General features: G+C 40.3%; 1 protein-coding gene across 6 annotated transcripts in view; it reads left to right on the top strand.

Moving 5' to 3' along the window:
- WDR33 (WD repeat domain 33) overlaps nucleotides 1-22,515 on the top strand; it is a 63,910-nt gene that overhangs the window by 31,419 nt on the left and 9,976 nt on the right. The window contains exons 8-17 of one of the 6 annotated variants that reach the window (XR_011727455.1): nucleotides 11,661-11,787; nucleotides 12,321-12,475; nucleotides 12,609-12,687; nucleotides 13,196-13,306; nucleotides 14,698-14,792; nucleotides 15,015-15,797; nucleotides 16,054-16,193; nucleotides 16,561-16,713; nucleotides 17,086-18,132; nucleotides 22,269-22,371. Coding sequence is in view for 5 of the 6 variants with exons in the window: in XM_071752058.1 (XP_071608159.1) it covers nucleotides 11,661-11,787; nucleotides 12,321-12,475; nucleotides 12,609-12,687; nucleotides 13,196-13,306; nucleotides 14,698-14,792; nucleotides 15,711-15,797; nucleotides 16,054-16,193; nucleotides 16,561-16,713; nucleotides 17,086-18,132; nucleotides 22,269-22,371 (2,097 nt within the window). In the remaining variant the exon portion in view is untranslated. Of the gene's footprint in view, nucleotides 1-137; nucleotides 745-2,103; nucleotides 2,126-2,430; nucleotides 5,219-11,660; nucleotides 11,788-12,018; nucleotides 12,253-12,320; nucleotides 12,476-12,608; nucleotides 12,688-13,195; nucleotides 13,307-14,697; nucleotides 14,793-15,014; nucleotides 15,798-16,053; nucleotides 16,194-16,560; nucleotides 16,714-17,085; nucleotides 18,133-22,268; nucleotides 22,372-22,515 lie in introns of those variants that run through there. The other 5 variants (XM_071752058.1, XM_071752059.1, XM_071752060.1 and 2 more) reach the window with 5 other exon arrangements.

Here is a 22,515-nt window from a genome sequence, read left to right as displayed (position 1 = left end):
TCATTTCTTTTTGGTCTCTCCTTCTGTTAGTATTTGAATGAGACTATGTATGGAGGTGTATCTGTGCAAGTGAAGAGGAGACTCTACTACCTTCCCCACAGCCACTGACTCAATTTATCAGTAATTCTGTTTTACAGAAGATTTCTGAAGTCCAACTTCCTAGAAGAGAAATGCTACTATTTTCCGCTCCTCAGCTCGGCTGTTTCTGCACAGTACAGACAACACTCTAAAAGGTGCTTTATTTGAAGAGCACAGATAAGTTCCACTCAAGGGTCAGGATAGCAACCTTTGGCTGGTGATGACTTTTCCCTCACCATTTCTGTGCCTCACCTGCTGAATTTGTTCCTTCTGTTATCTTGTAAATGTAAGCTGTTTTCCCCAAAGCACTGCTTTTTAGCTTCCCTCTGCTACCAACCCATTTTGTTGGTATTATGTGGACTGGTTTGTCCATTTTTGAAACTTGAAAGATATTTTGTGTTTCATTTTGTTTGGTATGTGTAAGTTTAAAGTCTTAAAAAGCTGCTACAGGAAACACTTGAGAAATCTGAGATTCCGTAGGAAAAAGTGCCTCTTTCTTTAATCACATCTACCCAATGAACACTTGTGCTCCTCTGCCTTTTACTTTACATTCTCTACGTGGCATTTTCTTTTGGTGATTTCAGCTCACATTTCACATACAGCTGCAGTTAACTGGCATGATGGAAGTTTAGCAGGTATCTTTTGTGCTGGTGCCTTCTCCTACAAGTGCTCCAAAACCAGAAAAAAAGTCCCATAGGTTGTTTATAGTCCCCAAACTTGTTTCACATACAGTTTCACATTTCCAGACTAGTAATATTATCTCTAGTACTAATATTACTGCTGTTGTGCTAGTCTTGTACCAAGGAAGACTTAATTAAAATACTGCTGTCAAGATCGGTGTTTCAGAAAATATACAAGTTTTTTTTTTTTCTCAGCATTGCTGATGAGATGGTCTGAATTGTTCTTTTTCTGCTCTGCATATATTTACAAATAAGTGAACATTCTGTCTTGGGTTCTTTTGTCCATGTTATTTGGCTTTTTATGTATTTTCTAGATTTTTTTTTTCGAAGTTTTTTTTTTTTTTTTTTTTTTAGTGTAGAGTTCAAAAAGCATTTCCAACTAACCTTTTTTTTTTTTCCTTAGGAGTGTAAGGTTTTTAACTAGCAAAGTTTCTGACTCTCCTTTAATTGGAAGATTTTAATGATGTTTCTATTGCTAACAGGGAAGGGCATGCAATGACATCCAGAAGTTATTTGCTCCAGGTGTAGATGTGCCATTAGAATTGAATGTTTTTCTGCTTCAAGGAAGGAAGTTTTCCTGTTTTAATCAACATTTTTCCCCCATGAAAATTTGCTTGAATTCATGAGAACGTACATTGCAACTATAATTGCAGTGTGCTCTTAGGATACCTTCTTGTAAACCTTTGCATAATTCGTTCATGCTTAATTTGGAAGTTTGTAAGAAGCTGCTGAGTGCATGTACCTGGAGATTCAGATACAACTTCAGTCACATACTGCATCACAGAGGGAAACACCACACTGAAATGCCAGTATGGCACTCATGTCCTGTCTGATTTTTTTTTTTTTTTTTTAAACTATTCATTTGAAGTCAAGAGTGAAAAACTGAACTGTCATTTCAAGGAGCAAAGGGTTTCAGAGAAGTATTTGAGCTATCCATAATAGAGTGTGGTGGGCCTGTGTATCCTTGTATCCTCTAGTCTGACCTTGAAAGAGGTCCCTTAATATGTTGTTGGAGATAACCAATTTCACACGTATTTTTTTACATAGAGAAGAATTTTTTTTCCCTGCACTTCAAATCAAATGGCTCACATTGTTCACATCTACTTAGTGATGTTAGTAAATGAATCTGAGAATAGCATTTTCCACAAATTGTTATCAGCACATTTTGTTTGGAATCCATGCAGCCTGGTGATGGGCCCCTTTACCTTTCCTCTCCTTGTAAGTGTGTATGTCATCCTTTATATGTATTCCATATTTCCAACCTCATTTTAATATACGAGCTATTTTTTCTTTGGAATATTTTATCCCATTTCTTCCTGTTGACATCTCTCCCTTTCTTTGTTAGGTTTTATCGCACAAAATCCCTGGTAAGTTTTCAACACCATCTTTTTCCCTGTTTCTCTGTTTGATCATGTGAAGAGCTTTACTAGCTGAACCATTCATGTGCTTGTGGAATTTAAAATAATATGTGAGGATGCATGGTATTTTAGAGAGCTTCATGGATAGTTATACAGCCACACTCTATTGACCTATAGGTCAATAGGGAACCTATTTTTAAAATTTAAGCAGAAATAAAAACCATTTGTGTTCCTTAATAGGGACTAAATAGGGACTTCAGCATTAGCTTTCACTCTGAAAGAAGAAAATTTTTTTTTTAATTCAAAATTAATAGGTGGCAGGAAAGGACTGACTCCTCAGATGTGCTGGTGGTGGTGACACAGGAAATCACAGCAAAATAAGAGGAAGGAAGAGCACTGATAGTGCAGAAACTTAAAGAATGTGATACAACATTCCATGTTTCTGTTGCCTGAGCTCGCTTTTCTTTGCTGCCTGATTGAAATTTCAATGGAAGGCATTACCTGTATTTCTGTAATTGTTTTGCTGCTGCATTTAAATTACATTTTTGCACTGTTTGTTTTAAAATTTTATTTTGCTGTCCTTCTTTTCATTAGCCCTGAGACCACCAGTAGATTAGGCATGTCCCTAGTCATCATATGATATTACATGCTGGGTTTTTTTCTGTTTTAGTTGGTGATATTCTGCTCATTGTGTGTGTTTCTCTCTGTTCTCATAATTTACAGCTCTTTCATATTTCAGTTGCTTGAAAATTGTTCCCTTGTGCTTGGGAGTAGCATTCTCCTGCCTGTTCAGCTTCACCTTGCGTAGAACAAGTAGACTTTTGTACCTTAGGCTGTTGTTACGAGCTCTGCTTTTGGCCAGCAGTTCACTTCAGTATGCCTGCTGCTCCCTACTGCTCCGTCTTCATGGTATTGTGAAATAAAAAGAGGAAGTTAGATGGCCTCTATCTGCCTTTTTGGAGCCCTTATACTTGCTAGTTGTCTGGATTATTGGCTGACACAAATCTTCTCCTAATTTGATCATCTGTTTCCCCTCACATCCCCACTCTAGGCCAACTACTGCCCCCTAATTACTGAGAGCAGGTGCTCAAGCACAGTTTGCCCTGGACCCAAACGAAGTAGTTTTCCTAAGTCCTGGGTGCCCAAATTTGTAGTTCTGGGATGTTCTGTATTGGTAAACTGGCTGTCAAAAGTAGGGTACATGGCTGTATTGTGAGCAAGAAGGAAAACAGTTTTCCTGCAAACTTGCTGTCTCTTAGAGAAAGAATCTGGCTGGATGGTCTTGCTCTTCTGTGACTGGCCAGATAAACATGGCTGTCTTCAAAAGGAGTTTACTTGTTGGTAGTACCTCTCCTCTCCATGGGTTGTAAAAAAGTAGCATCCTGCCCTGTAGTGGTTAACCATAAAAACACGTGAAAAGCTATTATTTCAATGAAGGAAGATCATGCTGTTTGGAAGATAGTGGTAGTCCTGTGTTGGGTTTTTTTAATTAAAAGATTTTGTGTTCACTTGGGAGTAAGGGTGTATCAAGTTATATAAAAGACTTCTTGTAATTACCTCTACTGGGAGCTGCAGATTTTTTTCTTAGGCTTTAGCAGCTCGCTGAGAGTGATATTTACTTGTGTGGCCAGACAGTAGTCTGAAGCTTGGATTGACCCACTGAAGTAAGTGTCTGGGCTATGCTTTTTTCCTGCAACAGCCATGATCATCAACAGAACTTTAAATAACATCCAGCAGAGTGTTACAGGAAATAAGTTCTGAAAATTATTAATGTTGGTTACTCTTAGCTTTTCTGGAAATACTCATTTCTCTTCCCTGAGTTGGGAACCAAGTATTCCAACTCTGCTTGAGCAAGGCAACAGTCTTGACTAAAATTTTAATTAGATCACAGAGCTTGAGGGAATCTGGTACCAAGTTCTACAGTGTGTCCCCTGATTTTCCTTCTTTTCTCTCCTCTCACTAAATTGCCATGCTGAATTTTAGGATGCATCAAAGTTTCTTTATAAGCCTCAAGTTAATTCAAAATGTCTAAATCAATACTGTGTTTTTGACCTTTCCTCTTCCCTTGACTTGTAGTATTCAGTAAGAACGTCAAACTTGGTCTGGGTTTGCTTAGTGGTGGCCACAGTCTGCAGGTGGGAAGGCTGAGGGTTTGACACCTTGTTGGCAGCAAGTAAACACACCAGTCAGCATTAATAACTAGGGAATAAAACCCTTAAGTTCTTAAGCATGGGTTAACAAAAACCTCAGTAAGGCTACTCTAGAATCAGTGCATCTTAAACATATGTCACTTACTAGAAGTTTAGCTTAAGGCACCGGTTTTAAACACAAGGCCCACTTTGTTCTTAGTTCATAAAATACAAGTGCGTGTTCTGCCTGAGTTACTTTTGAGAGAAATTGTCGTTGTGAGACTTAAATATTTGGTGTTCTGATCAGATTTTTTTTTTTTTTAAGTTGACAGTACAGGCTATGAGCAGACTCCAGAGTACTTATTTAGTTCATATTTGGAGACCTGACTGGGAATATTTTAATGTGAAAGCTCACATTTTTTTGAGATACTTTTTGTTTAGTTTTTACAAAAAAACCATGCTGCCCTGCAAATGGATTCTGTGCCCAGATATAAAGCCAAAAATCCATGGGAACTGTAGACTGATGATTGACAAAATCATTTGAATTTCTCATTTGAAGTTCATGCGTTTTCTTCCCAGGAGGGACCTCCTGGTTGTCCCATTCCTGGTGCTGCTCTGCTTCCCCTTTCCTCTGCAGCATCATGTAGCAGGTGCTGTGCCCCATTAGATGGGAGATGAGTCTTGTCTGTTGGCATGAGACAGTAAATACTCATTAGAGGCAGTGCAGGCTCTTTCAGATCGACTGCCTAGTACCAGGCAACTTGAAGGTGACAGAAAACAAGCACTAGAAAATTGTGGTACAGTTTCTCTCTGAGGGAGTGGTTGTGGGTTTTTAGCTCCAGTCAGCTGTCAATGTTACGAAGCCTGAGAATTTTTCCTGCAGTTGCTGTTCATTTTTAATGTTGTACAAGATTTATTTTTAATATCTTTAAATGTAAATGCTATTGTAAATAAATATTTTCTGTCAATGAAAGAGTGTTGCTGCTTTCAAAGTAGGCTGGCTAGTTTTTTAACAGCAAAGAACATCTAGTCCCAGTTACTTTACAGATAATGTAACCAGGGAAAGGATGTTGTTCTACCTTTTGCAATTTTAAAAAACCCTCTTAATTCCCTGATGATGCCTGGAAACAAATTATAAGTAACATGCCATAAGAATAACTTTGCCTAGATGCAAAGTAGAATGCAAGTTGTTTTTCATAAATAATTTAACTGTGATGAAACCAGGACTTTGTCTTTGGATTCAGCTGCTGTTACTGCTAAGCCCTAGCATATGTATCTTGAGTAGGAAGGTGCTGGACAGTTTTAATGTGGTCTGCCTTCCCTTTTACACTTTCTGCCCTGTTTTTCCTTGTCATCTTTCTTGAGATAGCTCTGACCTTCCCAGTGGCTTTCCATTTAAGATGAATAATGATTTCTTAGAAATATTGACTGATTACTGTATTGCATTAAGGACTGTGCTGCATTTTACGTCATCATTGTAGAGGTGAATTCTCTGAGACAGATGCACTTAATGCAACCCATAGGTTTTATTAAGTGCATAAAAGTGGTGGTCTGGACACTGATTAAGCAAAATCAGTGGAAATTTTGTTGTAGTTTTACGTACTAAAATAGCTTTGATAATTTTCTGTGATTGATCTAGATATGACTTAACTATATTTTATGATTTGAAATTGTGAAACAGTGTACACACATATGTAATTAATTTTCATATAGTTCTCACTTCTAAGAGAATGTTAAACAGCTCTTTGCATCTTACAGATGATGGTCCCATTACTGAGGTGTTGCACAGACTGCTGTCAAGCTTGTTTTGTTTCTCTATGTTTTACAGCATGAACAGGAAATAACCTGATTTGGTTTAGGTAGTGATAATGCTTGAAAATTAATTCAGGAATTAGGAAAAAGCACATATGCCTGAAAGGAAAGGTATCAATAATGCTTGGAGACTCTAGCATGAACATATTTAATAATTAAAAAACCCAAATCCTAGAACAAATCTAGAACAGCAGGCATTTGCAGTTGTATAATTTTGTTTCTGTTCAAAGCAATGCATTTGGGGTTTGGAAGCTGCTCAGCATTCTACCTTCAGTTCACTGAAGAATTTAAACATTCACTTTAAATTAACATGTGACCAGTTCCCTTAGTTTTAGACTGAACCCTGTATCACTCAGTTCCCACCTGCACTAGGACTCAGCTGGATTTCTTCCCCTCTCAATAAGCCCTTAAAGAAGACTTCACATCTGGTGAAATTCGATGAGAAGGAGCTGAGATCACTGCATGCCATTCCTGGAGACTGCATGTCACATAGCAACTTTTTTGTCATGGTTCTCTGCAGTGCATTTGACATTACACCAGTGGTGCAAGCACATGACTTGCTCTCAGTTCAAACCTTTTTTTTTTTTTTTTTTTTTGCTATTGTTTTAGGATTTTGTAGATTTCCCACTATTCACTGGGTGGTGTAAGCATGGTTGTGACAAGCACATACAAATCTTAAACTCATGTATGGAAACACAGTTTAGGGGCTGATGACCTGCTCCATGTAATCTTGGGAAAACCTTTTGTTTACACTCACCTGTTTCATTATTGTTTACTGAATTATTTTTTAAAATCTGATTTCACTGGTTTTGTAAACAAGGCTTAATCATGTCCCATTCTGCTGCTTCTGGTTTAGAGGAATACTGATGATTTAAGACACATTCCCTATAGGTAGATTCAACCTCTAGCACTTAATAGATACCAGGTTTAATGAACTAGCAGAGAGCTAGAGAAAGACTGAGCAAATAAAGGAAAATAAAACTTGAGTTTATTGGACAGAGGTCTGAAATACGATAGGAGGCATTGTTCTTAATGCACCGAAGACTGAAAGGAGCTTTTCCCTTAATTTGTTATTCAACAACCTGCCACATTATACTAAAAAGAAACAGCATTCTATAGACAGAGGGTTTCTGTGGTATTTGCTCTTGGAGTGGAGAATAAGAGGTTAAGAGCTCACAGGACAGCTTTCCAATGCCTGCTTCACATGATAGGGCAAGGAACACAAATACTGGAATTAAAATATATTCTTGCCCTTATTGCTAATCTGATCAGTGTTATCAAAACAGTACCTAGATTCCGGTAGATATGAGGTCTTCTGCTCCTAATGAGCATAATAATCCAATAATAATAATAATAATCATCATCATCATCATCAAGTCTGCCTAGCACCTAGCGGGCTGGGAACAATTAACAAAAGTGTAGGGAATTACATAGAAAACTTGGAACAAAGGGCCTACTCTTCTGGGAGATGTTCTCTTGCTCTGGTGGTACAGATTACAGGAAAGTAAACATTACTGTGTGGTTATAAAAAAGGCTTGAAGTCTGACCTGCTCAATTAGAGGATACACAATTTCATTTACTTCCAGTTTAAAACAGGATAAGAGAATCATGGGGCCTAGAAAAAAAAAAGCCAAGCACATAGAATTCTTTTTAAACAAAACAGTCAGTGTTGCTGCAGTTAAATTATTATGTTTTTTAAAATGTATATATTAAAAATATCAATTTTCTTTGAAATGCAGGCATTAAAAATTACAAAAAGATGCCTTAAGAATGTTTTCTCAGTATGTGGGTATACATCCAGATTACTGAGAGGGATCTAGAAATCCTGCAATATCATATTTAAAATCCTCTTTCCAATTTATGGGCCTTCAGAATGGGGCTCATTTGCAAGGATGTCAAGAATAATAAGCTACAGCAATGAACCTGATATATTTATAGTAGTTTAAATCTAGTTGTTCCATACAATATATAGATGTATAGACTATATAAAAAGGCAATGTTCCAAACCAACTTAAGTCCTCAACTTATATATACTTTTCCCGACTTATGACGTGCTGGATTTCATCAAGTGTTACACATAATCTTACTAGTAGCTTGTTACATGTCACCAGCCAGTATTTCTCTTCGTTGTCTTTCAACAAATAGCCCTTCAAGTAAGTTGTCTAGAAATATTAAGAATCAGTATTCTTATTAACAGAGCTGTGACTCCAGGCACTTGGTTAAAAAATGTATTATGCATATGAAAAGGGTTACTAGCAAAATACTATTCTATCTGAACTTTTAAAAAAATCTACATACTTTAGTTTTTAAAATATTTTCTGCAGTTTTTTAAAAGGTGAAAAGAAGTTACAGTGAGTAGATTGACAAGTGTTAGTGTATGGTTCTATGCTCAGACATTAACTCATGATTGCCTTCAGTTTCATGCCTTCAGTTTATCAAAAATCTTTACGTTTAGTCTTTCATGCCAGTTTGGTTCTAGGCCTTCCATTGCCGTGGAACTCACTCTTCATGGTCCCATGAGTGTTCACCAGGCAGGGCAGGGACATGGGCACTCCTGGGGCACACGAGCAGCTGTGTGGCTGCTGGAGGTGCTGAGCAAACGCTGTTTAGAATCATCAGCAGATGAGGAATGTAAACTACAGGGATTTGCATGAATTAAGGCTTTGTGATCTTGGTGCTTGGTGACAGGGGAGTGGTACCAGAGGAATGTTGACTCCCAGGTTTTGCCTTGGAACTAAGAATTGGAAACAACTAAGAAGTAAAATCAACCAGGCTTCTTTTTTTCTGGAGTTCTATTTTAAATGTGTTTTCTGCATCATCTATTTCATTACAGATAGTAGTATGTACATCTATCAGTAAAGAGAAGGGAAAAACAATGTACAGTGTCAATTGCTCCAGTTAAAAAAAAGGGAGAAAAAAGAAATTGAAAAAGTCTGATTAGATGGTGCTGTCCAGTTATTTTGATTATTTTATGTAATTCTTCTGACTTAGTTTGTCTCTTGAGAATAGCTTATCTAAAGCATTTTTTTTGTATGAAATAATTTGTTCTCTCTGGAGAAAGGGGTCTGTAGGCAGGTATATATGATGATCACATTTAGTGCAGGATTGTGTCTAAGAGCTGTGTCAGAGGGGTGCCTGTTGGGCAGGATAACTCACTTCAATGAGATTACAAAGAAGTGTCCCCATTTTCTCCCACCATTGCTGTAGCCAAGAGCAAACCAGTTGCAGTTTTGCTGTCTACAGGTTATGTTATAAAGCATGGTAAGTGTCTCCTGATCCCTGTGCTCTATTTTAATGTGCTGATGATGGTCAAAAGCCTGCTGATAAGTACTGACTGATTTATCTGCTCTGGTTGCAAGGTGTGTCCTGTCACCTACCATTCAGCGTTGTGGCCCAGGTAGTCAGTGTGACTACCAGAACTGGCTGCTCCCCTCAGCCCCTGCTGTCCCCTCACTGCCACACCCTTCTGACTTTTAGGGGATGGATGCTTCGGTTGCTGTGTGGAATTGTGGCTCGTGAGCTGGATAGCCCCTTCTGAGCCTTTTTTTCCCGTGGGACATATTTGGGCTGGTTAAACTCGGGTTAAAGAAAGAAAAGCCCCAGTAAGGGCTGGCACAGGAGGAGCTGTCATCCAGCCATAGCTTTTCACCACCATGGTTGGTTTTCCAGGCAGGGACAGTCTTGCTGAGCAGAGTGGCCCTTTGTCCCTCAAGGACAAAGTAATTCCAGTCCGGGTGGGTAGTTTTTTAATGTTGGTTTGTTGTTTGTCTTTTGTTTATTTTTTGTTTTTTCTATGCTTTGTTTTTTCCCATATTTATGATAGTGCTCATGTGTTCTAGTCTGAATGCATTTTCACACAGTTCAACTGGTTGTTAAATGAAATGTTTCTCTGTAAGGGCCTATTGTTGCCCTTGAATTCAAATCCCCTTCCTGTCCCTGGGTACCTACAGCTTGTCAGCAGCTGAAAACCTGAACCTGCAGCATGAATTGCCTCTGGCTGTGGGTCACAGGGCTTTCTCCCTTACTACTGATTGAATCGTTGGGCACTTGGCGGTAAGGTTTGTTCAGTGATCAGCTTTGTGTTTTAATCAGAGAGATTTAGAGCAAATGCAGACAGACAGTGCCTTTCATTCATTCTGCATCAGAAAAGCCAGAGAGAAGGGAAATGATACCTCACAAAGAGTCCCTCGTGTTTACAGTCTTTGCAACATGAGAATCCTGCTCTTACCTGAGACCCCGTGAATGGCAAGGGCAATTCTGCTATGGCAGAGGAGGGTTAGGTTCCTTCATTGGTATCATCAGGCAATCCTAAAAGTTGTTCCCTGTGTACTTCCTGAAGCTGTATTTGTTTCCTCTGGGACCTCTTGGCTTTTTCCTCTTCCCCGCTCTTTCCTCTGGAGAGGAGGAAAGTTGCGTTGATTTGATGGAGAGAGTGCTCTGTGTGTTAACATTTTGCTGTTTTTTAAAGACAGAAGTATATTGCTTATTCTAATTTTGATTTATCTGTGGCCTCAGGAAAATGTCAACTGATGGCTAATTTGGAATGTCCTGTCAAACTGAGGCCTATAATTTGTGTTGCTTGAAGTTAGGTGTTGTATCATGTAGCAAAGCAGAGCTTGTGGGAGTAGTCTGACTTCGATGGGAACCCTTTGTCTTTCATGGAACACACTACCATTCTTCCATACCATTTTATAACTTCAGTGCCTTTATGTTATAGACAGCCCTTCCTTTCTCATCTTGCTTTTTCTGTAGTTACTGCATGCTGCCTCATGTTCTGGCATTGATTGTTACTGTTCGCTTTCCCTTGAAGTTGGCTGGCATGGAGAGAGATTGGAGAAAGAAATTGTCATTCATTATTTCTTCTCTAAATCACTATAGTTCAGCTCAGAAACCTCATTTTGTTGTGTAGCAGGAATAGACATTTCTTGACATCGTGATAGATTTCAGGTCATCTGAGCAGCACTTCTGTTAAGGTCAGTCAGTCTATTATAAATTAAATCATATCACAAGGGTTTTTCTCTCCTAAAGTCTTGAGCATTAGAAAAACCTGAATCCCTTTGACCTGATAAGAGGTTACATCTCATGAGATTTCTTTTCGTCACATGCTAATTTAGTTTTCAGATCAATAATTTAATTTCTTTGGTTCTTCTTCAGGGTAGTACTGATAGAATAGGAAGGAAGAAATATGTATTTGCCTTTCACTTTTATAATATTTCACAGGAAGTGTCTCGGTTTTATTCTTCCCTTATCACCTCCATACAAATGCTTCATCAGTGTTACACATAAAGTATTCTGTAAGAGTATAGGGCCAAAGCCTGAAGAAAAGTACCACTTTGAGCAGGAACTTCTTAAGGAATTTTTATGTTGGGGAAGTGAACTTGGTTTGAGGGCATAATGGGAGGAGAAGCAGCTCTCACAGTGAATAGTGGGAAAGAATGCAATCTAAATAACTCTTCTGAGTTTTTATTTAGCTTGATTTTATGTTTTGTGATGTGCTCTGTGCATTTTTCAGTGAGTTTTACATGACAGTTATAAGGTGTCCAGCCTTTAATTTTTCAGTGTCTGGGAAATCTCAAAACGAACAATTTTTATCTTCTTAACAGGACATGGAGCAGATGTGAAATGTGTTGACTGGCATCCAACAAAAGGATTAGTTGTATCAGGAAGTAAAGACAGCCAACAGCCCATCAAGTTCTGGGATCCTAAGACTGGCCAGAGCCTTGCTACACTGTAAGTTCTTGCCCACAGACTTTTATTTGCTCAAATATATGCTAACTTCATCTTTTTTTTTAGTTTTTTTTTTTTTAATTCCCTTATTGGCTTTTTGCCTTGCATCTTTTCAGCTGTACATGAATGTTTCAAATATAAAGCAAGTGTTTTAGCTTTGCTAGCAAATCTAGAGATTAGATGAAGTCAAGTCTATCCTTCGAAAACCATGACTTCAGTATTCCTTCTCCATAGACCTCCTAGTCACACAGTTCTCATCTGGAAAATAAAATTGAGAAATGGAAACAAGTGAGATGTTTCATCAGGCTGATGAATCATTTCTTACACTGCAGAAGAAACCAACGAGCACTACCAGTTGCTCTGAAGTACAAAAGAACAGGATGAAGACATTTGGCCTTTGCACAGATGGCCACAGCCTTTTAGTTTAGTAGCCTAAGCTACTCTGTTACCAACTTGAGTATTTGTGACTGGTAAATCAGCAAGTTTTTATTTGTGTCTGAGAAATCTGGACAAAGTTTGTCTTTCTCTTCTTGCAGACATGCTCATAAAAACACAGTGATGGAGGTGAAACTGAACCTGAATGGCAACTGGCTGCTAACAGCTTCTCGTGACCACCTCTGTAAGCTTTTTGATATCCGTAATCTGAAGGAAGAACTCCAGGTCTTCAGGGGTCATAAGAAGGAAGCCACAGGTCAGAATTAGTTAAATTATGTGGATTTTTATTAATGACCTTGGATCAAATGTTAAAGTTGTTGAGATCTTGATTCCCATTTGTTTGAGATCCTGATGTTACAATTTCTGATTGGGCATATTTTGTCTTCCAGCTGTGGCTTGGCACCCTGTTCATGAAGGGCTGTTTGCCAGTGGAGGATCTGATGGCTCTTTGTTGTTTTGGCATGTTGGGTAGGTAGCATTTTCATCAGCTCGCTGGAAAGCTGTTGGTCAGATGTGCAAGCTGTTCTTATTAAACATGAAATATCCTCTGAATCCGTATTTAACGTGCATGTTCTGGCATAGTTTTTCTCTGTAATTACAGGGGGTTATCAGTGTGCTTCATTCATGAAAATGTTTTCCTCTGCAGGTGTGTTTTAAAGGCTACAATTACTTGTACTGAAAAATAGTGTTCTGTGGAGAGGGTGACTGAAACTCCCAGTTTCTTAGAGCTTGTTCTTAAATGTTGTATTTGTTTTATTTCTAAATGTACAGTTAAAAATCCCTGTGTTACTAAATTCCCTAGTAAGAACTGGGACCACTCAATTCACCCAGCAGAAAAAACAACAAAACAGAGACTGAAGTTTAGGAAACTATGGGATGGAGGAAGAGGAACAACAGAATACAAGAAGTTTTGTATTGTATCTGTAGCAGGTATTCGCCTGGGTTATGACAGATTATTTTGGGTTTTGTGCATTAGGGTTGAGAAGGAGGTTGGTGGAATGGAAATGGCTCATGAGGGAATGATCTGGAGTCTGGCGTGGCATCCCCTTGGACACATCCTCTGTTCAGGCTCAAATGATCACACCAGGTATTTCCAAATATTTAAAGATGACATCTAAGGGAATGTATGCACATTTAGGAACTGGAAAGTTGTGTGGTGTTTAGGAACTGGAAAGGTGTGAAGGAAGAATAGATTGGGATGATTCTGATGCACAACCAATGGGCAAAGTGTAGAGACAAACATTTTTAAGTGGGAAGGCACTGACATTTTAGATTCTAAAAGGTAGGATCTAACTTATTGTCCTTTTAAGGAAGCTTTAAAAATACTAGAAATTTGGGGTGTGTGATTTGAAATCTGAATAAATTTTTGAAGAATTGTTGTAGTTTTTTGCTGAAGAAATATTTGACTCTTCACAGCATTTTTTCACCACAGATCATCTGCTGGTCATGTCTGTCTTACCAGATGGCAAACATGTTTAGAAGCATGTAGCATGTAGTTTGTGCTCTTAGGTGGAACATGCTGTGAATATGAAGCATTGTATAAATTTTTGTGTGTGGATGTGTATGTTACAGAATCACAGAATCACACAGAATGGAAGGGACCTCTGAGGATCATCTAGTCCAACCCCCCTGCTAGAGCAGGATCCTCTAGAGCTGGTTTGAGAGGAATACATCCAGGCAGGTCTTGAATGTCTCCAGGGGTGGAGACTCCACAACCTCCCTGAGCAATCTATTCCAGAGTGAACAAAGTATTTTCTTGTATTTACTGTAAATCTCTTGTGTGCCAGTTTGTGTCCATTAGCCCTTGTTCTGTCACTGGACACCACAGAGAAGAGTCCAGACCCATGCTCCTGACACCCACCTTTCAGATATTTGATTACATTGATAAGATCCCCCCCTCAGCCTCCTTTTCTCTAAGCTAAACAACCCAAGGTCTCTTAGCCTTTCCTCACAGGGCAGATTGTCCAGTCCCTTAATCATCTTAATGGCCCTGTGCTGGATTTTCTCCAGTAGTTTTTTGTTCTTCTTGAACTGGAGAGTCCAGAACTGCACACAGTATTCCAGGTGAGGTCTCACCAGAGCAGAGTAGAGGAGGCAGAGAACCTCTGTTGACCTCATGCTGATGCACCCCAATATTGATACATTTACTTTTATTTGGAGACTGTATCTGAATTGAATGAAAAGGTTTTGGAGTGGACTCAAAACATACCTCCCTGTTCAGGATTGGATTTTGATGCCTTGTACTTACACTTTGAAGTATCTTCTGAACTGTAACTATGCAGTTCAATATGGTAATTGTTCTCCTATTTTTTGTTTGAACTTCACAGCTAATGTTCCAATCTAGCACTGACCTTGATTTAGTAAGAGCCGAATCCTTATATAATCAAGACAGCATGCTAAAAACTAAAAAGCTAATTAGATTCAAAGTAGTTAACACTCTTGACCCTTTATTGAGATGATACAACTTCCTTTTCACAGCAAGTTTTGGACTAGAAATCGGCCTGGAGATAAAATGCGAGATCGTTACAACTTGAATCTGCTGCCTGGGATGTCAGAGGATGGTGTGGAGTATGGTAAGGCAGTTTCCCTCAGTATGGAAGTAAGAGGGCTGGGGTGGGGAACAAGCTTAGATGCTTAAGTGACACAGAATGCAGCTTCTGGGTAAGAAGATGAACCAGCATTACAGCACTGCTGACTAGCTAGGCAAAGAGATTTTTTTTACAAGGGTGATTTTACTCTCCATGTTCTCAGCAGTCACCATTTCAACAATGAGTCTTTTTTTTTTTTTTCCACAGCTCCAGGAGGTAAGACCTGCTCTGTCAATCACAGGGAGGAGTTTTGGTTTTCCCTCTGGCAATATCTCCACTTCTCTTCCTGAAACTTCATGTGCCATCAAGATTTTCCACAGTCCTGAAATACAGTGGGAAAATCTTTCATATTATTGAACCTGACTAAAACCTTAAAACTTTACCCCCCCTTCTTAAGATTTATCTTGGTAATTTTTGTCTGCTCTGGGTTACACAGCTCTATAGCATGCCTTAGCAGCCTTTTAATCCCTAGGGGGTTGTATCTGTTTCTTCAGATTTCAGGTTATTTGCACTTTTATTTTTGGGAATGTTAAGTAAAATGCAGCACTTAAAAAGGACTAAAGTTTTAAAATATACGGATTTGGTATAATAAACATGGGACTGAGTAAAGGGTATTATTTCCTGTCCTGAACTTTTACATTAAATGTGATTTTCCTGAAAGAACATAATTTCTGGCCTTTTGGGTTGTATTTATGAATCTGAATTTGCAGTTCATTTAATACCCTGTAATTCATGGAATTACAAAGTCAGCCATCAAGTGTGAAATATATAATAATATATATATTATATATATATAACAGTGTATATATATATATATATATAACAGTAAAAGCATGTGAGAATCCAAAGGGGAAAAACTTATAAAGAAAAATGTTCCAAGTATAATTATTTCTTTTTCTCCAGATGATCTGGAACCCAACAGCCTGGCAGTTATCCCTGGCATGGGAATTCCTGAACAGTTGAAAATAGCCATGGAGCAAGAGCAGATGGGTGAGTAGTAGCTAAGAAGCAGCGTTTTCCTGACCCAGATATACTGTGTGACTTCTCTTTCATTCCTTTCATATATTTTTGTAGCACAGATACTTTAGAAAAAACTTCTGTGTTCTGCATATTTCCCATGTAAAGAAGGAAGAGTTGCAAACTCTTGGTCTCTTTGGTCTCTTTTGATAAATCAACTCTAAAGAGAGTAACAGGATTTCTCTGTAAACCTTCATTTCTCTGACTATTTGTCTCCCTGGTGCTAAAGGGAAAGATGAGTCGAATGATATTGAAATGACAATCCCAGGACTGGATTGGGGAATGGAGGAAGTAATGCAAAAGGACCAAAAGAAGGTGCCACAGAAAAAAGTGCCCTATGCAAAACCAATACCAGCACAGTTTCAGCAGGTAAGTGTGAGATACACAGTGAACAGAAGAACAGCTTCTCACTTTCCTAACTTCAGAAGCTGTGTGGCTGTTGAAATGTTTGGCATTTCCAATGTTAGCTTGTTTATACCAATACCCAGTGCCAAATAATTTACCACAGGAGTTAGTTTAATTACAATTTGAGCATAAAATACTTGGTTAAATCCCTTATGTCTTGTGTCTGTGCCTGGAAAATAGGATATTTCAAGATAAAGATGTTTTATTCAGCATGGTTTTTAGCTTCTGTATACCCATACTGCTGTGTTCCAGCATATCCCTTCCCAGTGCAGCGATGCATTGCACATGTGTCATTCCCCAAAATTCATCTGTTGGTCACTGTCCTTTACAGGCATGGATGCAGAATAAAGTTCCCTTGCCTCCCCCACCTGAGCCACTGAATGACAGAAAGGAAGACATTAAGCTGGAGGAGAAAAAGAAGACACAGGCGGAGATTGAGCAGGAAATGGCAGCACTTCAGTACACAAACCCACAGCTCTTGGAGGTGGGTATATCAGGAGAGTTATTAGCAAACGTGTGTTAGTGCTCTGGGTGATCTGTGAGGACCTCAACACTGACATTTGCAGGTTGCTTTTGTAGCACTGCTTTTGCTTTTTCTCCTGGCAACATCTAATTGAACAGGATGTTGGTCTTAGAAGCCCTCAGTGAGGCCCCATGTTTTGGGGAACTCATACTGATCTGTGGATCACTTCAGTTGTATATTTCTGTTCATTAAGAGCAAAGCACAATATCTTTTTAAACTCCTGAAAACTGAGATGGTTGCTTCTGATTTTTAGTTGTTACATGTGCTTGTGTGCTTAGTTGATTTTCAGGGTCTCTATTTTTTTTTTCTTTTTTTTTTTTTTTTTTCGGACAGCAATTGAAGATTGAGAGACTGGCACAAAAGCAAGCAGAGCAAGTGCAGCCGCCGCCTCCAGGAGGCTCTCTTCATGGACCCCAGCCATTTCCAGGGCAAGGCCCACTGTCACAGATGCCTCAAGGATTTCAGCAACCCCTTCCACCTCAGCAGATGCCAATGAATATGCCTCAGATGGGACCTCCCGGTCCACAAGGACAGTTCAGAGCTCCGGGACCCCAGGGACAAATGGGACCTCAAGGTCCATTACACCAAGGAGCTGCAGGTCCACAAGGATTCATGGGACCACAAGGACCTCCAGGCCCCCAAGGGCCTCCACAAGGAATGCCACGGCCTCAGGATTTACATGGACATCAAGGAATGCAGAGACATCCTGGCCCTCATGGGCCAATGGGGCCTCCAGGTCCACAGGGTAATGCAGGCCCACAAGGCCACTTGGGACCGCAGGGTCTGCCTGGGTCTCAGACTCATTTAGGACCGCAGGGTCCACCTGGCCCACAAGGTCACCTTGGTCCTCAAGGTCCCCCTGGTGGTCAAGGAATGCAAGGGCCACCCGGTCCCCGAGGAATGCAAGGACCTCTTCCTCATGGCATGCAAGGAGCTCCAGGATCTCAAGGGATGCAGGGCCCTATATCTCAAGGGCCTTTGATGGGACTTAATCCAAGAGGCATGCAGGGTCCACCAGGACCCAGAGATAACCAGGGACCTACTCCACAAGGGATGATGATGGGTCATCCACAAGAAATGAGAGGTCCTCATATGCAAAGTGGTTTACTAGGACATGGTCCTCAGGAGATGAGGGGCCTCCAGGGACCCCCTCCTCAAGGTACAATGCTAGGACCGCCACAAGAATTGCGTGGGCCACCAGGTCCACAAGGCCAGCAGGGACCTCCACAAGGCTCTTTAGTAGGGCCTCAAGGAAACATGCAAGGACCTCAGGGACAACCGAACCCTTCAAGGGGGCCGCACCCCTCCCAGGGCCCTCTGCCTTTCCAGCAGCAGAAAACGCCTCTGTTGGGTGATGGGCCTCGTCCCCCGTTCAACCAGGTACGTGTCGGGCTGTATAAGAAGAAGAACGTTAGGAACATGGGGATGATAAGGTCACGCGGTAGAAATGCGAAGCGCAAGAGCTGAGGGGCTGCGGGTGTGGCGTTCTTCACCATACTTGAGGCCACAGGAGAACTTAAATAATAATGGAAAGAGTTAGGTAGTTTGGAGACAGCAGAGAGAACAATAGGAAAGGGATTATCGGAAACACTGGAACAGAAACCTCTCTGCTATGAAAATCTGTAATGTTGAGAGAAACTCTGGTGGTTTTAATTTAAAGACACTGAACTGTCTTAAATAAGGAATTTCCTGGGGAGCAGGTGAGCACTAATAAAAGTTGAATTTAAGCAAACTAAACATAAGAAAACTCTTATGTGTTAATTAAAGTGAGTTACTGCTGACTCTCAGTTGTCCCAGAGCAGTTAATTTGAACCATGGGATGAATTTAACATAGGTGCTGACCCACCTGGCACCAGCTAGGTCTGGTTGAACTTGTCAGCTCAAACTAAGCTCACAGGAGCACAGCTGTCCCCTTCCTACCCCGGCACAGGAGGCGTTGGGCCACCTCAGCACCCTCTGGAGTTCAGGTTAAGAGATTGGCCTTGCACACCCTCAGCTCATTCCTGCACCCTTTGCTGCAAGGCACGAGGGAAAGCGAAGCTCTGGGACATGGTTGGCTGGGAGCAGCACGAGTCTGGTGGTGAGCACAGCCTGGCCGGTGTCCCTGAGCCCTGCTGCCTGGCCCTGGGCTCCAGGGGGTTCACCAGCCCAGCCCAGCACTTGGCTGACCCAGAAAGTGGGAGTATCACTTGTCCAGCTCATTCTGCAGGAGCCCAGCTGGGTATTGGGTCTAGCCGGGTTGGTGCCAGGTGCCACCTTCTCTGCCCTCTCCTCTGTCTTCAGCAAGGGGCTGATTCCCTCGCTCCACCAACTCCCACACTTGTCGTCTCGTATGGGTTCCTGGTTGTGTGGCACTGATCCTGTAATTAATATTTCTCTTGATTGTCTTCAGCTTTAAGGTGAGTTTTGAAGGACATGTTTGGAAAAAGGATTTGACTCAACTTTAAAAAATGTGTGGGTTTTTTTAAGCAGAATTAACCCTTTTAGCCTTGCAGTCAACAGTTTCTAGTTGTAATAGACAGGTTTGCATATCTCCCTGTGTGTGCAGTCCAGTACCAGTCACAGTGAGTGATGACAATGGAATGAGCTTCAGCTTGGTGATTCTATTTCAGATTGAGGCAGAATAGCCTAAAAATTGTGGGTTTACTTGACTATTTTTTCTTTACAAATCATCACTGATGCCCTCTGGAAGTCTGGTGATGTGACACTGTTGCGCTTTAAGAGTAATTCCCAACACCTGGTGTGTGTATAAATGTTTGTGTATGCTTACACATGGGTGTAGGGCTGTCCTTGTCTGGGCAGCCAGCAGGTTCCATGTCACTGGTGGCCATCTGTTTGCAGTACATACTAACAAAGCAAACTGGTTTTGACCGTTTTTCCTTTGTGATGGTAGTGTCTTTTACAAACAAACAGATTTTAAAATTCATTAGGTCAGGTTTTGCTCCACTTTGCCTCTTCGTTATACACATATTAATATTAGTCTGTATTCCTGTTTATTCCCAAGCTAGCACTAGTAGTCTGGATCTCTTTTGCTATTGCTCATTTAGATTTGGTCTTCTCACCTTCCTTTTAGGTACATATGCTCATTTCATCTCACTGGTTGAGTGAGGTGTGAATAGTTAAAATCAAGTCTCCTATTCACACAGAGACAAACTTTAGGAGTGCAGTATTTTAAAAGAAATGCAAATTTCTCCTATGGCTGAATACACTTTCCCCCTTTGGTGCATAGTGTTCATGAATACAGGTGGCTGCCACAAACCAGCTGTGCCATTTGCACATTCAGGGCAATGCTGTGGGGCAGTTGTTTTCTGCTGTACTGTGCAGCAGCCTGTTCGGGGACCCCCAAGCTTGAGGGAGGTGGGGAGGGAGGGGTGTGGGGTGCCCAGGCCCACATGGTTTGCAATACTGTATCTGCTTCCAAGTTCTACACACTTTTCAATTTTGAGCCCAGCCTGGGGCCCAGAATGTATATTGAAATGAAAGGTGTGTGAAAATAGTGTCTGCATCTTTTTCCAGCACTGGGAAAATGCTGTGCCTTCCCACTTGCCAAAGCATGATTTGTTTGGAATAAGGGTTTTTGCTAAATGCTAAGGAAACTCATTTAAGTGAGAGCTAAAAACTGCTACTTTGGTTAAACACTAGAGACCTAAAATTAAGAAGTTCAACAAATTTTATTGTAAGTATGCACATAGTAGAATCACGTGCTGGTTTGAATTGGAAGAGACCTTAAAGATCATTCAGCTCCAACCTCTGTATGGGCAGGGACACCGCCCCCAGACCAAGTTGCTCAGTATGCTGAATATGTGAGAGATGATGGAAATCCTGCAAGGATTTGGTCAAGAAGTGCAGAAGCACTGCAGTAGCTGAATCTTACCTCATTAGGGAATTTATTTGTTCTGGGCTCAAGTCAACACTCAGTCTCTAGGAAGGTATTTTTAGTTTTTAACAGGGTTGGGCCACACAGGCCTTTAATTTTGTATGTTTTTTTTCTTACAGAATCCTTACAGAATTATTACCGCAAACATTGATTATCTTAGTATGATTTTTTTGTGTTTATCACCTATATTGCAGTTAAATGTAAAAGTTTAATTTAAAAACAGTGTTTCAAGATACAATGGGTAAAATACACAAATGCACTTACTGTTTCTCTGCAACCAAAACAAACAAACAAAAAAAAGGTAGTGATTCTCAAAAATAAATGTTGAGCATGAAAGTTATTTCACTTTGATTCATGGAGAGATTAAACTGTGTAATCATGAGTATGATGATAGTGATGGGGTATAGGTTTTTTTGTATTTACAAATACTTGCAGCCTGGAGGATTTTTTACAAGCCATTATTACAAATGCCAAGTCTAAATCTTACATACTAGACATGTCTAGGAGGAAAAATATGATGTCTTTTGATTTTTCTGCTATGGGTTTTGGGGGTTTTTCTTTGTGATGTCAACATGAAACACCTTTTTTTGTAGCAATCTTGCAAGTTTCAGCTTTGTCTAGTTCACAGCAGTTCATTTTTATTGTTGGATCTCATTGGGTCAGTGTAAATTATGTACATGCCCCCTTTTGGTTCCAGTCCAGTAAAAGCTTTGGGTGATGATTTCTGGTGGGCTCTTTGCAGGGAGATGTGGGCAGTTCAGCTACACTGTTTCCCAGCCAGCATAATCGGGCTGGGTCAAGTGCAGACATGGTACCTGTGGAAGTCTTTCCTGGGTCATACTGAATTTAAAGAACATGTAACAAAAGACCTATATGTACTTCATTTTTAATTTGGGATCGTGTAATTTACACAAAGCTCTGCTCACTGTGCTGTTTCTGCTGGAGAAGAGCAGGTGGCTGCAGCTTCTGCCTTTAGCCCTGTCATTGCCTGATAACTCATTAAAAACTTGTCACTGAGCCCAGTGTTAGTATTTTCTTTTGATCACAGAATTAAGAAAAACAATATTAAAAATGAAGCTGTTATTTCCATGTTAACAGTTTGCAAAGGTCTATAGGTGATAGCTCTCTTATGGCCGTGTTGTTGCCACTCGTGTCCTGACATTATTGGTATTTTTATTTTTTCATTATTTCCTTTTTTTGTTCACTTCCAAAGGGAGTCTTTGGTCCATGCAGCTCTTTAAGTACCTTGTATTTGTCTATATATGGTATACACTGTTTCCTAATCTCTCACAGGCAGCTAGAATTAGGAGTTTTATCATCTTTGGTCAATGAGGGTAAAATATTAGTCCTTGAAATGCTGAGTTTCCCATCAAATGATATGTTTCTCAGGCAGTAACTGAAAAGCATTACTGATCTGCTTGAGGGTTGGAACTAGGTGATCTTTAAAGGTCTGTTCCATCCCTGGCCATTCTAGGGTTCTATGCGTATATCTGAAACACCTGGAAACTAATCTGTTTCCATTTTAAGACTCATCAAGATGCAGTCTGAAAAAAACTGTTTTGGCCCATTACAAAATGCTTAAAAGCAGCCATGCTCCGACGTGGCAGCTCACGTGGCTTTTCTTATTGTGTGCTCGCAGGACGGACAGAACCCAGGTCCTCCACCACTGATACCAGGCCTGGGGCAGCAGGGAGGACAAGGTCGTCTTGGCCCTCACAACCAAGGACCTGGTCTTAATAAAGGTAACTAAATATGTTGTCTGTTCTTCTGTGAGCAATTCTCCTAAAAAGACTGTTCCAGTGCAGTGCCTCTAGACAGAGGAGGCTGTAGCAGGGCACAGGGCCTTGGCTGAGAGGAAAGCTGCCATAGACTTGGGCTGGAATATT

This window comes from Heliangelus exortis, chromosome 9 (genome assembly GCF_036169615.1).
Source record: "Heliangelus exortis chromosome 9, bHelExo1.hap1, whole genome shotgun sequence".
NCBI classification, from domain to species: domain Eukaryota; kingdom Metazoa; phylum Chordata; class Aves; order Apodiformes; family Trochilidae; genus Heliangelus; species Heliangelus exortis.
Note: the sequence above shows the minus strand (reverse complement) of the source record. Positions and strands in the feature narration are given on the sequence as shown.